This window comes from Carassius auratus, chromosome 50 (genome assembly GCF_003368295.1).
Source record: "Carassius auratus strain Wakin chromosome 50, ASM336829v1, whole genome shotgun sequence".
Lineage (NCBI taxonomy): Eukaryota > Metazoa > Chordata > Actinopteri > Cypriniformes > Cyprinidae > Carassius > Carassius auratus.
In genome coordinates, this window is record NC_039292.1 from 5646224 (window position 1) to 5662383 (window position 16160).

Genomic DNA, 16160 nt, shown 5'->3' on the forward strand with positions numbered 1-16160 from the left:
GAAAGACGTTCTGGCAGTGTACATGGGATTCGTTCAGGAGAAGTTGGTACAGTGCTCAAACATGCCTCCCATTTGGGAAAAATCACGTCAAAATATCCAACCACTAATACTGCGTAGCTCTATGAGTGGCAGGCTAATGGAGGGTTTCAGTTTCATTCATTGAACACACACACAGTTTGTCCTCAGTCTGAGAGGAACTCCCACTTCATGCCATGAGAGACCCCAGGAGAGATAAAACACGACTCAGTAGATACAAGCTTTATTTGATGCCAGTATACAGAAACGAGGGCTGTTTTATGGGAAAGGACTCCCCACTGTAAGCAATATCCCCACGCCTCCCACACTGCTTCCTCTTTACTGATTGTCTTGTTTCCACACACTCATCTGAGCGCTCTTCAGGCACGGGACAGCATGACTAGCGGATACAAGGACGGGACACCTGAAGAGGTACTGACACCTATTTTACCTCAGAAATGTCAAATCGGGATTTCTTGAGTAAATTCTGTAACAAACCTATAGCTAAGTTGGCTACATTATACCCAAACACTTTTAGGGGTTTATCAACACATGAAGGCGGTGTGTTGGCATTTGCTCTACTACGATTTTTTTTCTTTCGCGCATGTTTGCTCATTGGTCTTATCTTTTTCTGGCACGTATTTGTGTACAGCAAGCCGCACTTCTCGCGTCATTTTTCACTTTATGCACATTTTCGCAAACTCAGCTTTAAAGAATAATAATATTAGCTAAAATATGAGATGTTCAATAATCCAAAATAATGTGACGTAACGCATGTCAAAACGATACGCAATTACTTAAGAACTTTTTTTTAAAGTTCAGAATAACTAACATGCCCTAAATAGTAGGCTAAATATTTTAAATTGTGAGTGTGTGTGTATATATATATATATATATATATATATATATATATATATATATATATGTGTGTGTGTGTATGTATATATATATATATATATATATATATATATATATATATATATATATATATACATACATACATATATGCACACGCACAGTGTAAAATGTCGCCCCCGTGCGGCGGGTCCCTCTGCTGTGTTCCAGAGGGGTGTGGTGCTTCATTTCTATCCGCTTAAAACCATCCCATGCCTGGGCAGTGCCGAGTTGCGCCCCAGTCTCCCCTCCACGCTCATGAACTTCATTTTCTGTTTTCTTTGGAACCGCAGGACTACGCTCACTCACCGTTCATCAGGAAGCAGGGGAACATTTATATACCAAAAAATAAAGAAATGGATAACGACAGCATCAACGAAAAGACCCTTCGGGATGTCCACACCAAGGAGATTGACCTGGTCAATCGGGACCCAAAGCATTTAAATGACGATGTGGTCAAGGTACAGTAAGTCACTCAACGAACTTTTGCTGCTTTATGCAACTGTTTCTTTCTTGGCAAGTCACTTTAATAATAATAAAACACTTTCAAATGGATTTATTTATAGATAAGTGCATGGAATTGCATGATGTAATATGAACATAAAGTCACTTTAATAATAATAAAACACTTTCAAATGGATTTATTTATAGATAAGTGCATGGAATTGCATGATGTAATATGAACATAGCATACGTGATTGCTTTAGTATATGTATTATACAATTTATAATATTTTGTTGAATTACATTATGTAATTTATTTATTATTATTTTAGTATCATAAATATAATGATTATGTGTTCAGAGAACATTACAGTTTATAGGGAAAACAATTGGTTGGCTTCATAACTTAAGTGGTGAGTCAGTGGTCCGTTTGTCACAGTGGCACTGGAAACAATTATTGCAAGCAGCAGCTGTCTTTGAAAACTGATACAAAGGTCTTTTCAAGTCCTTGTAGAATCTATCATTTCATCCGGAGTTACGTGGTCCCTATCATTGGATTCAGGAGTGCTGGTGTCCCTACTTTAGGTGTTTTGGAGCAGCAGTTGGTGTCTAAGCTGGTGCAACGTCTTAGACCATCTTGAACCAGCCGGTCAATCTGTTTTTTAGAGCATGGTAGCTGGTAAACCAGCTTAGAAACCAGCTGTTCCGCAGCTACCAGCTTAAGCTGGATTTCCCAACAGGGTGGAAGCAATTATCACGGGAGCAGCTGTCTTCGCAATGTGAAATGCTGGGACTGTGGCACAAGTTTGTGAAATCCTACATGCAGTAATAGCATGGCGCTCTCATTTTGAAAGGCATGTGGCGTTGGTAACTCCAAAGCAGTGAGGAGCTGTCAAAGTAAGGCGTTATTTTATAGAGGAAATATGAACTGTTTCCTGTTTTTGAGCAAAGGCTGCACACCTAACATTCTTCGCGAAAAGTTTCCTGGGCGTGGGGCGATGCCTTGCATACTGTAGCAACTTTCTCAAAGAAAAGTCAACAGGTCACCTGATGATACAGAAATACACTCAGCTTTCGAAAACGATCCCCCTGCATCCATCTCCGCCCTTTTCTTCCCATCCCTTATTTCTTCTTTTATTTCGTGTCCTTTTCCCTCCCGTCTCAACATGAGACTGAGTCACATTCCCTGAGGACACGTGCAATCCAATGCTTCTTATGATTTGACTGAAATTGAATCCAGAGAACACTGAAAGCAATTTTTCTTCTTATAATTTGATGTTTGCTAAGAATTATGGGATTGATGTCACAAGTCAAACTCATTTGTGCACACACTCTTAAGTTTGGCCTTAAAAGGGGTTGAGCACTCACAGTGGTCTTGCGTAGGAGAGCGTAGCAGGGAATTCCCATCTCCATTTTCACAAATTCTCTGTACACGAGCACACACACACACACACTCACACTCATGGGGCGTTCCTCCAGACCATGATGCACTCGTGGTCCAAATGCACTCCCACAGAGATCCACATCAAAGATCCTTGTGTGCAGAAACTCATGCGTAGCTTTCCCTTGGAACAGACTATTTTCCTCTCATAAAAGTGCATTCTTTTAATAGCACGCTGGAGCAGGATTCCACATGGGAGTGTGGCCAGAGCACAGTTTAGGGCCGGGCCACAGAGCGAGATGACCCCAGTCTTTTTTACTGGAATAATATAATTTTTGGCTGACCGAAAGAGGAAAACTTTCTTAAGCTGCTACTGTTACAACATTAAGGCTTCGGTGTTTTGTCACTGGATATGAATATGCAATTTGAAATGAGTCACAGGCTGTTGGCATGGTGATCAAGGATTTAAAAAAAGTAACAAATGTAGCTATAATTGCTTTTTAATTTAAAACCATTGTGGATCCTCAACAACAGCAACAATAGCAAATTTTGCCTGTCCAAGTACTACATATTTGACTGTATATGGATAATTATTTAAAAATAAGATAACAAGCTCTATATTTATTTTTATTTTATTATTAAATATAACTGTATTTTTAAACAAATAAATATGTTTTAAATATGTCTATTTATTTGTCAGTTTGAAAAGTGATTTATTTATTTACTTTCTTAATTAATCTTATATATATTTTATGTTATTGTATTTATTGTTAAATATAGCCGCATTTTAAAATATTTATTTTTCTATTTACATTTTACTTTATTTTATTTAAACAGATGTATTTTTAAAGCATTAGTTTTAATTATTGAATTTCTATTATTTAATTATTAGTTTTGAATGTGTTAGTCAGTTTGAGATATTTACTTTATTTTTTTATTTTATTTTATATATAAATTTAGTTTTTAAATATAGCTCCATTTTTGAATATAAATTATACTGTTTTAAATATGTCTATTCATTTGTTGATAAGTGATTTATATATAAATTTTTAACCTTATTTTTTATTGTATTGTTAAATATAGTTTCATTTTTAAATATGATTTATTTATTTTTAGTTTTCATGAATTTTCTTGTCATGAATTTTATTGATTTCAATTTTAAATGTGACGATTTATTTGTCAGTTTGAAAAGAGGTACATTTATTTACATTTTTGTTTTTATTTATTTATTTATTTAAAATTTCAAATAAACCATTTAAATGTATACTTATTTGTCAGTTTGAAAATTAATATATTTATTTATACAACTATTTTTGACTAAATGTATCATTGTTCTCATGTTTAAGTGCACTCATTTTACTCATCCATAAACTGTTTACTGCACATGGGTGATTTATTAACTGTGTGTGGACTGGTCATATAATCACAAGCCCGAGGTTTGAAGAATGCAAGCTGATACTGTCAGTACAGTGAGGGTGTTATCAGAAAACACTGTGCAGTCAGCTCAAGAACTGTTTATTTGAACTTTGTTGAAAGTCATAGTTGTAATATTCAAGTAAAAGAAACTATGTGTCTGGCCAATTGGGATATACTGTAGATAAATGAACAGGGAGGACAGGCTTATAATATATGACTGTATAATCTGGTGCTTTTTGCCAATTTGAGCCATGATTAAGTCCTTGGACTACAAGTAGTAATTCATCATTTTACTCTTACAAGAACTTACTGTAAACACTACCTTTCCATTCAGACGTGTTGGTGTGCCTATAAGGCTTCTTAACTAACTTTAACCAGCAAGCTTTTATTAATGAATCAGCTTTATAACATAGATTGAGCTGCTTAACCAGTGTTTTTTCTAGTATGCAGTTTAAACTCATATAAAAAGTCTAAACTGCCATTTTCAGGGACTAGGTTAATAGAGCAGCATAAACAACACTGCTGTTTTTCAATTAGAAGTTGCTCAGCTAGATTTTGTTATCGAGCTTGCTCAAAAAGGAGTTGGTAAATATTAGCTTAATCTTGACTGTTAAGGATGGGGTGTGTTTGTGTGTGCTCTAACCCTGTATAATCAAAGGTGCCACAACTGAAATAAACACATCTGCATTTAAAAGCAAGTGGTGTACTGTTAAACCAGGATGGTGTGAGGTTTGCCAGCTGGAGGAACATCTAAACCAAGCTTTGCAGGGCTTGTTAAATGAGTATTATATGTACATGTCTTTTCTAAATGTTAGTGTTTGGTGTCAGGGACTATCTGATCCAGTCTGCGGTTGATACCGGAGGTTTAGAGCAAGGTGACTTGGGCATGAACCGTGTGGTACCAGTCTGAGTCAAGCAGAGCCGGCTGCTGGATAATGTAAAGATGCTGTCGGTGAGGAATGTGGAGGAAGAGTCATGCTGCTTTTCTTAATGTCAGGACACTTGATATGGATGAAAACACGCAAAAATACTCCAGTTTTTATAATAACTTATTGATTTCAAAAACTTATAAAACACTTAAATATATGTATAATAAAATGAATGGGCTTCAGCATCCCCATGACCCTTCATAGGACAAGTGATCTGGAGAGTGGATGGATAGTAAATAATAAAATTGTATTGAAATATTTTAACTTTGTTTATTATTTTAATTATTTCATTTAATTGTGGTTGGCATAAATTATGAGTTGCATTACAGCAATGAACAAATTAGTTTTTTTTATTTTTTTTATTTAATTAAATTTATTTAGGTATTAAGATAGATAGATAGATTGATTGATTGATTATTTATTATAAAATTATTAATTATATAAATTAAAATTATAAAAAATGCATTCTTTTTTATGCATTACAAACATACCTGCTGTATTCATATATAACATATATATATGTATGTATCTATACTTTATTTATATATTTATATATTTAATAATAATTCAAAAGTTATTCTTAATAAGCAGAGATTTCCTAGCAAAACATCCATATTGCAACACAGAGGCAGATCATTTTTAAATACTATTAAAAGTCTTTTTACTACCTGAATAATATCATGTACAATCCACCAGGAGGCAGAAGATGTGCAGTAGATTGAGGTTTTTATGAAAAAGTATTGATCATGTTAATGATATAAAGTCATTAATGGGTGAATTTGAAACCAGTTGTGCAAAATTAAATGATTGTCTAAATTGTGGTTATAAGAATACAAAATGTTTTAATTCCATTACAAAATAATACAATTCTGAACTCCCTTTCATCTCCAGGTGGACTTTGAGGACGTGATCGCTGAGCCTGCTGGTACCTACAGCTTCGACGGCGTGTGGAAAGCGAGCTTCACCACCTTCACAGTAACCAAGTATTGGTGCTACAGGCTGCTGACGGCCCTGGTGGGCATCCCGCTCGCCCTGGTATGGGGCATCTTCTTCGCCATCCTTTCCTTCATCCACATCTGGGCGGTGGTGCCTTGTGTGAAGAGCTACCTAATCGAGATCCACTGTGTCAGTCGAGTCTACTCCATCTGTGTGCACACCTTCTGCGACCCGCTCTTCGAAGCCATGGGAAAGTGCTTCAGCAGCGTCCGGGTCACTACCACCAAGGTGGTGTAGGGACAGGGAGAAGGAAAAGAGCCAGAGGGACGGGGTGGGATGGGGCAGGTCAATGGAAACCAATGTCCGATGCAAGAAGATAAAACAAATGTAATCTCTCTAAAAAAAGAAGGCAAAAAAGTGAACAGCGATGGAGAGTTGCACTGTATTTAGGTGTCCCTTGATAAGACTCTTCTCTCTGTCTCTGTTCTATCCATGAGATCAGTCTCTTCTCATCTTTGGATTCCTTGGGGTGTAGGGGACATGTTTTAAAATTCAATTTTGTCATTTGTTAGCATCCATCAACGTAGGAATACCGTTTCAGCCTTTTAAAGAAGCAGTTAATGCAAAAATGAAAATTCTGTTATTTACTTACCCTCATGTCGTTCCATGTTCGTCACTCCAAACCACCATAAAAGTGATCCATCTGACCTGTGAGTTTTTTGCCCAAAGTCTACCATGGTCATGTGACATGAAATATAGAGGGGTGAGTCATATAGACCACTTATATGGTACTTTAATGGTGCTTTTTTTTATTTTTTTTAGGAGCTTGACAGTGATCACTATAATTAAATTATTATTGCGGTCACATTAATTAATTGCAATTATTTTGCAAAACGCAACAAGAATGCACTATTTATTGTCAATAGTGTTGCGATGTATGAAGCTTAGCTCACTTTCAACCCAAGCAGCTTTCTGCTGATGTGGATCTGCACGACCAACTTGAATTTGTCGTGAAATCTCTGTTGGTGGAGAGAGCTTTTGCAAAATTCCCAATCGATCGCATATATTCCTATTAAAATAACTGGATTTCAGACGTGAAGTTTTTCCAAATAGTAAATGTGACTGCATTGATTCCAAACTTTGATAAAGATATGAGGTTGAGTAAACAATGACTGAGTTATCATTTTGGCGTGAACTATGCCTTTAAGATTTGCCAGCTGGAAAAAGGCTGAGTTTTTTTTTTTTTTAGGTTTTGTTTGTATTTTGTCTTCTTTCATTCACTGATAGTCATCCCAAAATAGTTCCATGGTGGTGTGTAAACATTATATAGTAGATTCTAATAGTTTTGCTATGTTCATCCTTTCATTTGGGTACTATCGCCCTTTGGAGTTATGGGGTTTATGGAATCCAAAAGTTTTTTGTTTATTTTTTTGGAAAATAAAAAAAGTAGGCTTGGCCCTACTGATGTCAAGACTGCCCGTCACACTGCATGTTGCCATTAAACACGGTGGATGGCCCAAACACGGGGCAAAAGAGGTGCCCTCGCTGTACCCCTGCCTTTGCCAGCTCAGCATATACTAACAAAGAGACTGTTCCTGGCTCTTTCCTGACACATATCGCTTCAAACCTGCCATCATGGCAGCAGCTTTTTGAGTGGCAGAGAATGTCTTTACAACTTCCAGATGAAGCTAGCAGCTATAGGACACCAACCTAGCGAGATCTTCCAGCAGGTTGTGATGACTGAACTTTATTAAGAGCCTTAACATACACTCATACTTTATTTGCAGTCTTTGAAGATGAAGAACTTGTTTTTTTTCATTTTTTTTTAATGTTGTATCTGTAGAAAGAAGTGACATCATTTGGTTTGAAGTTTTGTCCCGTGAACAAACCTGTCTGCTTTTCTGTTTATTCACTGTCATACACAAACACACACAGACACACACACACTGGCAAATACTGGCAGCAAACTAACATTTCCAGCATCGGAGGCTGCTGCTTAAGTGGGGAATATAGTATTTTGTACTGACATAAACTCACTTCTGTCATCTTTTGTCTACCTGCTTCGATTCGGTCACCTCTTTGTCTATCTGCTGTCTTAGTATCTATTGTAATGCATTTTCTTCACTCAGTCTGCCTCTGTAGATTAGATATTTTTATATGAAAGCTGAAATACTTTTTCCTTGCTTTTACTGTAAAATCACACAATGCTGTGCTCATTAAAGAAAATGTAATATAAATCAAGTTGATTTCATTTGGCTGGTTTGTTCTACGTTTTATTTGTGACACACTGCTGCAAATCCAGAAATAGCCCTTGCTTCCTCCTAATAAAAAAGTATTTGATTAAATGACTTTGATTTTGTTTTAGGACTTTGTTTAAAGCCCTTTTGGGCTGCTTTAACCTCTGGGTGGTCATTTTAAGACTTTCTTTATTTGTGCACAAAACAGGCACAGTCCTTGAACACACAGCTATTAATATTACAGTATTTAAAGAGCAGCTAGAAATAAACGCATGGTTACTGAAATAAAGTGGAGAGAAATGAATCTATGCTCTCTATAATGAGAACTTGGACTGTATGTCGAGCATAAAAACATTTATTTTCTTTTATAATTCTTTAGTGGATCCTCTAATGAAACTAATCATTTATTTTTCTTCTAATATTAATGTAAATAGCTTACTGTACATCAATGTTATATTTGATTATCAATGAGATTATTATGGTTTTTATTATTTATGGTTTTATTGTTATTTGTAAATTAATACTTATTTTACTTAATTGTTTTATACAAAGTTTTTTTAAGGTTTTAGTTTTAGTTAACTATAATAACTCCTATGTCTTCATCATAATCACAATAAAGACATTAACAGCATCATCTGAAAATATTTCCTTTCATTTTCACACAGAAATATCGTGAAAGCCTGCCAGGTGAGCCTACATTTGATAGGAAAATTGCCCATATTCAAATCTTGAAAATGCTTCAAATAATTATTTGCACCCCCTGCAGGCGCTGTGGGAACACACAGTCATCTGGTGGATTCCCAAATCTAACCCTTGAATCGGGTCTTTTTTAAAATTAGGAGTGTTCATAGATAAAATTATGTAGCCTAATAATTTAATTTGAGTAAAAAATAATAATAATGAAAGCACAAACCCAGTCAAGTTTGATCAAATCCAAGCTGTCTGAACAGAAATGATATAACCTTCTGAGCAGCCATCCACCATCACCACCAGGTGTTCATTTCCACTGGCAGCGCACAGTTGAATCATCATCACTGTAGTAACAAACACAGTAAAAAAACACCTCCTGTCTCACTGTGTATTCAGCTGCATGGAACATTTTAATCAGGGAAATGCCCTCAATTTTTGTCCAAATTTCAATTGTATTAAAGGAAATAAATGTATTTGACCATGTTGTCTTTTGCAGATTTATTGAATCTGGAGGTGGAATTGGTTTGTTTGGCAACGGTTTTCAGGACAATGTCCTACTGAGTGGACAAAGGAGAGATTTTTGTGACCTCTTGGGATAAAGAACTATGACCAACTGTGCTGAGTGAATGAGGGAAAAATTGATGTTTTCTTGATCCTCTTGTTTAGTTTAGATTAGTTTAGTTTAGTTAAACAGCACATTCAAAAAGGCAAATGCTGACCAAAGTGCTACACAAGCAAGGTTTATAATGCAATAACAATTACAATAAGATTATTACAACAAGAAGATAATCAAATGCACATGGATTAAAACAATATAAATAACCACCTTCTAAAATAATAATATGTCTAAAAAAACTTTCCTTGTCAACAAAAATACACTAATTTACTTCAAATCTTAAAAGTATATATATAAAAAAAGCTTACATAATATTAATGGAATAATAGGCCACTTAAATGTAATTAAAGAGTATAGATTCATGTCTATGTGTCTTAAGACACTTATGTACAGTACATTTCTTAGGAGAGACCCCCCAAATGATTATAAAAGCATGGGTGTACATGGCTTTAGGTGTACAACAATAAACAAAAAAGCACCATATAAATGCATCATTCATTCATTCATTCATTCATTCATTTCTAAAAAAAAGTGCATTTAGATTTTACTTTAAGGTACACTGTAAATCGTTATGTTTTAATAATCTTTTGATGTGCTTAAATGTTATTGGATGTTACATTTAAAGTTAATCTTTTTGAAATGTACTAAATTGCAACTTCATCATTACAAAGGTGTCATTACAAATATACAATATTTAAATATATGACATAAAATTTTCAATAGAAATGACATTACAGTATATTTTAAATGCTTGTCAATAAAAATATTGTAGTGTATACAGTATATATATATATATATATATATATATATATATATATATATATATATATATATATATATATATATACTACATTTTTTTAATTTTAAATATAATCTAATGTGTACTTTTCACAAGGGACCTGAAGCTTCATTGCATTGCATTGCAAAAAAGAAGGAAAAAAAAGAAACAAAAAAAATATTATTTGATTTGAATACATCACAAATACAGACATTCATTGTTGTTGAGAGCAATTATGTGACCCAGAGGAAAACAATGGCAGCTGGATAAACTAATCAGCCTGAGTGCTTTAAAAGTGGTTTGAATGTATCTCTAAAAGTAAAGATTTTAAAATGCAGCTCTGTGTTTACCCTTTTCAAACTTTCCTGGAATAACACTGTCAAATCCAATTTGTTATATATTATACTTTTGAGACTGCCCATGGGTGGAGGAATATAAGTCCAGGTTGCTTTCTGAGATACTGTCACTTCTTTCCTTTTCTGATTTAAATACATTTGATTACTGGTAAAACCGCATAGTATTTTTCTGAAAGTCATATGTGTATTTCTTTAAGGCGTTAGAAATCATAAACTGCAATAAAATCATCAATCCCTGCAGGTCAGCACAACATATATTGATGTCAAGAGGATAGTTAAATTACAGCTGCTTGAGGTGCACAACAGTAAAGAGCCCTTTTCCAAATGAATCGTGGCAGGTTTAAGTGTTCAGTCGTCAATGAGGTTTTACAGTAAAGCAGGATGACCAGGTCAGCACTAACCGGGATTTTATTGACCTTAAGGACATAAACAAAAACTGAGACTAAGTTAGCGTGGGTAGTAAATCTATAGGGCTCGGTTTTGTACATTATCTGTGGTGTCCTCCCTCCACTCACTCTGTGTAAGACACCAGATCACTCCTTTTATTGATGAGCTCATAAATCTGAAACAAACAGAACCAAGACTAGGTCACCACTAGGTGGCGATAGGACACCTTAAATAGCTATTCTGTGGCTTATATGAACTTTGTTGTACAATAAGAGGGTGACAGATAAAAAGGTATTATCACATTACTAATAAACTATCGTTTAGTGACACGTTGGCCAAATAATTTCAAAAAGTATGTTGTTGTCTTTCCATGATATCATGATAAGCTTTCTCCCTTCAAAAAAGACAATAACATATCATGGCAGGTGGTGGATGAAGATCCTGCATAGCTGAAGAGAAAGTCACAGACTCAGAATTTCACACTTCGGGTTTAGTGAGTAGTGCAAAGTTGACCACAGTAAACTTCCTTCCATATGAAATACCTTCACGCTACATTAAAGCTTAGAGATGGATGGCTTTATATGATACATACTGACAGGCATTCCAGTGTGGTGAGATACACTTCATAAAGCCTCTGAAAGCGGAGTATTGAGCCGTTGCATGTAATTATTGATGTTTTGAGCTCACTTAGTCATTGATAGACGGTCGATGCATATGAGTTTAATGCTACACCATGCAATAATGTACCAGCAATTAACCAGTTTTGTCATTAGGGTGATTAATGACACTATAAATCAAAATTACCAGAAAATGCAGTTTCATTCATCCTGACATCAAACGCAGTGTTTGGTATTTTTTTTCTCTTACTTCTCATTATCATTAATAATATTTGTGTCAGTAATTAAAAAAAAAAATCTTATTATGAATATTTGCATGTTACATCAGCAAATCTAATGTTCAGTCACAAAATATAATATTTATATATTTGATGTTGAATTTGAAAAGTATTTTATTTTATAATTGTCTACTTGTTTTTATTTCATAATTGCATTTCAATGTTTTATAAAAATAAAATAAATAAATAAATACAAATATTTTATTTAAAAAGTATAACTGATGGTCAACTAAATCATAAGAGGTCAAAGGTTTTCACATTTACTTAGCCTACATTTCAACAAAATGCTACAGTATTGTTTAAAACCACATGCAAAATCATACAAAATTGAACGCAGGTCATTTTATTTGATGATTATTTATTTTATTATAATTTTATCGCTTTAAAAATATATAGGCTACAGCCAGGGGCTAAATTAGGATCAAACGGAGAGAGGGAACGAAAATCGAAATAGATATAAAAATAAAACTTTACCATGTTTACAAACACTAACATTTTTATTTGATGTTTATTGAACTTCCCCAATAATAAATAATTGTAAAATATCAGCAGCCAATCATCGAACTCCGTTACTCCGCCGCTAGTGACGTAACTGCCTCTGATGTTTCTACGCTCACCTGAGATACCCATTTTGTCCATTGGCACCCGCAGCGTTTGCGAAGAGTACAACAACAAGCCCTTTAAACTGATGTGACCCATTCTGTGCGTGAGTCACTCGAGTGTGCATTCTCCCAGTGATTGGTAGCGAGGAGAGAGAGAGAGAGAGAGAGAGAGAGAGAGAGAGAGAGAGAGAGAGAGAGAGAGAGAGAGAGAGAGAGAGAGAGAGAGAGAGAGAGAGGGGGCAACTTTTTAGCAGAAAGCGCACAGAAACTCACCGCCGCTTCTCGAGACTGCAGGCATCCGTCAGAAACAGCGCGCGCGTCTCCACAGAAACGGACCGTTAAAATATGTGATTATTTCCCCTTTCTGTCTCCGACAGGTGTCTTTATTTTACAGGTGAGTACGCGTTTGTTTTATTTCTGAGCATTTAGGCTACTACTGAAGGTTATTCCTTTGGGAAATTATGTCACCAAAATTTGAGTTGTTCTGCGAACTATTCAATTGAACTAGCTTACTTTTTATACATATATATACACTATCAACAGAAATATACTTTTTTATAATTATTATTGCTAAACATTTTAGTTGAAGTGTTTTCATGGACTTGTGAGGAAGCTGTGTGTTTAGCTGTTGACAGTGTGAGTCATTGTAAATTTGTAGGTTTCCACGAAACTCAGGTAAGAAAAGCTTTTGTTTGGTTTAGTAACGTAATGTTTGGAAATGTAGGCCCGTTTATCTCTAAACCTTTACACCTTTTTTTCATCTGGGGATAGAGAGTAAATGAGTGCCCTTCATTTCTTGGGGAAATATAGATAAATAGGTCTGCAGAGAACTTGGCATAAATCTCACCATCTTTAACTTGAGGTAAATGTTTATATCTTTTCCATGCTCAGTTTCATAGGAGATGCAAAGGGTAAAACTATAAAGTAAATGCATTTTTATATAAGAACATCATGGAACTGTATTATACGAATCCCAGTGTATTAAATAATACACTTTTTCCTTGGTATGTTTCCTGCCTTTCAAGGGCCATCCAAGAAAACAGATTTTAATAAGGACTGTGAGTGAGGATAAGTGTTTACCTTTAGAAGTGCATTTAATGAAAATGAAAGACAATGTGATAGTGTTTTATCAGGTGTTGGTTTGAATCTTTCTATGACAGCAAGTGCAACAGTTCTTCAGTCTCTCTCGTTGTTATACTCAGTTTGCAGTGATCTATAGTGCTGCCCAGCACCCTTAAATTGCTTAGATAATAGTTAGGGTGAATCCCATGTTCTCCATAAAAGCGACCTCCTAGAGGAGTAGCGTTTAAGTACACCAACAATAAATCACTTCTCCGTCTTCCGCAGCCTACCAGGCTTAATTGAGTTTATCAACTACTCCCTTGAGAATGTTGTCTAAAGTTAGACTTGTCACCGCAGTGCACTCAGTGTAGGCTGACTCTTTGATGATTCGCCTCCTCTTGGTACACCGCCACAAAATTGCTGTCTAAGTCAGAGGCACGAGGACTGTTTAGTGTTCCCCTCTTTCTTTTATCCATAGCTTCGTCATAACAGTGAGTGGTGTATTATTGAGGCTTCTACAATGCAAGGAAACTAGAGATATCATTGTTGTTGCAGTGCGTGTGGCTTGAGTTGCTTGTCTTGATTCATAAAGGATTTGTGTCTTTCTGTTTTGTGCACTAATGGGTACTACAGATGTCTTTCAAAATATGCCTTGTTTTAATTCCGAATGATTAAGATGATAATCAAACTTTGTTGCATACAAGTAAATTAAAATATCCAACTTCAGGTCATGGTACATGAAGTGTCTTTTTACTGTAAAAACTTTAATGAGTCTCATAATGTAAATGTAAGAAAAACATTTATTTTGTTTCTAAATAAATGTTGTCATTTTACTCTGTAGAAGAACAAAGATGAGAATTCACTATTCTGAAGCCACTTCCATCGTCCTCATCCTTCAGACGCTGTTGTGGGGCTTGAAGAGTCAATGTGAGGAACCAATAGAAAGCTCCAAACTCGACCTCTCTGTGAACTATGAGCTCTCTCACTTTGTGTCTGACACTCCCATACAGAAGCTGTTGGAATTCAATGGAACTGTGTATGTAGGGGCTGTCGACAAGCTTTACGTCTTGTCGAAAGACCTCAAGAAGATACATGAATATAGTAATACCGGACCGGTTCGTGAGGGTCAAGACTGTAGTGCACCAGATCCATGCAGTGGCTGCAAAAGCAAACCCCTAAACATGAACAACACCAATATGGCCCTATTGGTGGAGACTTTCTATGATCTTGAGCTCTTCAGCTGTGGTTCAGTTGGGAACGGCGTCTGCCGTCGTTACCTGTTAGAGGATGGACCCCTGGATGCGGAAATTACTTGCATGTATTCGAAGAAGAACAAAGACAGCAGCCACGGTTGCCCGGACTGTCTGGTAGGACCTTCGGGCACTCAGATCCTAAATGTGATGAGCAGCGGAGTTGTGAGGTTCTTCGTTGCAAACTCTGAGCCACTTGACTCGACCGTGCCACGTCTCCACCACACCATCTCCGTTAGGAAGATGCGAGAGACTCAAGACGGCTTTGAGTTCTTTTCTGAACAATCCTACATGGACTTGGCCCCAGGGCTGCGTGGGAACTACCCGCTGCGCTATGTCTACTCTTTCCAGAGCGGCCCATATGTGTATTTTCTCACTGTCCAACGAGAAGGTGGCAGCTCAAGTGCCCTCCACACAAGGATCGTACGCATGTGCTCTTCAGATCCTGAGATCTTGCGCTATGTTGAAATGCCCTTTGAGTGCATTTACGCTGAGCGAAGAAGAAAGAAACGCTCGGCTGAAGTGGTTTTCAATGTTCTCCAGGCTGCACATGTGGCCAAAGTTGGCTATGACTTTCAGCAGGAGATGGGCCTGAAAGAAGGAGAGGACGTGCTGTTTGCTGCCTTTGCCCGCAGCAAACCAGACTCCCCGGAGCCCACGGCCAGCTCTGCCGTTTGCCTTATCTCCATCACAGACATCAATAACTTCTTCAGGGATTTCATACAGAAGGGATACACAAGGAAGCTCAGTCACTTTCCAGGATCAGAGGAGAAAAACCTCAACCAGGTAAGAGGTTTCAACTAAATCATGCATGCTCTCCAGTCCGTTTTAACTAACAGGGTATTTGCTGACCCTTTCAAAATGTTGCCTTTCAAAATTTGACTTCTTGTCAGCCTAATTGCTTGTCTTTATCCTCTGACCATCATAAATCACTGACCCTCCTCATCTTTTTTACTCATCCATCACTATTTGTTGGATAAATCAGTAAATCATGCCAATCAATAAATGACACAAATTTAACTGCTGACGACTCCCGTAGGACCCGTCCATCAATAATGCAGGGCTATTACTTCCCAGAGTTCATTACACAGCATAGTTGTGGCTCAGATCTGAATAGTAAGACACATGTTATATGTAAAGTCAGTGTATACAGAGATGTCCAGATGTTCGAGAACTACTAAAGCTGGACAGCAAAAGGAATTGGTGTGTGCACACTGAAAATTCTATAATGAAGTGCACTTCAGATGCCTGGATGATGCACTTAATTAACGGA

General features: G+C 36.3%; 2 protein-coding genes across 4 annotated transcripts in view; both read left to right on the plus strand.

Annotated features, from left to right (window-relative positions):
- The first annotated feature begins 206 nt into the window (after nucleotides 1-206).
- cav1 (caveolin 1) lies at nucleotides 207-8356 on the plus strand. Of its 2 annotated transcripts, XM_026238771.1 has the most exons (3): nucleotides 207-447; nucleotides 1203-1370; nucleotides 5970-8356. In XM_026238771.1, exons 1-3 carry the CDS (start codon nucleotides 412-414, stop codon nucleotides 6309-6311), a joined length of 546 nt encoding a protein of 181 aa, XP_026094556.1. In that variant the 5' UTR covers nucleotides 207-411; the 3' UTR covers nucleotides 6312-8356. The 2 variants fall into 2 exon arrangements, with proteins under 2 accessions (XP_026094556.1, XP_026094555.1); XM_026238770.1 differs by lacking the exon at nucleotides 207-447 and having other exon boundaries at nucleotides 1119-1370.
- A 4422-nt stretch (nucleotides 8357-12778) lies between these two features.
- The window catches only part of LOC113066757 (hepatocyte growth factor receptor-like), a 42239-nt gene continuing 38857 nt past the window's right edge, over nucleotides 12779-16160 (plus strand). For both annotated transcript variants that reach the window (XM_026238774.1, XM_026238775.1), the window contains exons 1-2: nucleotides 12779-12969; nucleotides 14479-15673. In XM_026238774.1, the coding sequence (XP_026094559.1) occupies nucleotides 14489-15673 (1185 nt within the window). In that variant the 5' untranslated portion in view covers nucleotides 12779-12969; nucleotides 14479-14488. The remainder of the gene's footprint in view (nucleotides 12970-14478; nucleotides 15674-16160) is intronic.

What these genes read in the sequence shown, in the direction of transcription:
- cav1 (XM_026238770.1), top strand. Translation starts at nt 1,122, where the DNA reads ATGCCTGGGCAGTGCCGAGTTGCGCCCCAGTCTCCCCTCCACGCTCAT. An exon ending in TAAATGACGATGTGGTCAAG is followed by an intron (nt 1,371 to 5,969) that starts GTACAGTAAGTC and finishes TTTCATCTCCAG; the next exon opens with GTGGACTTTGAGGACGTGAT.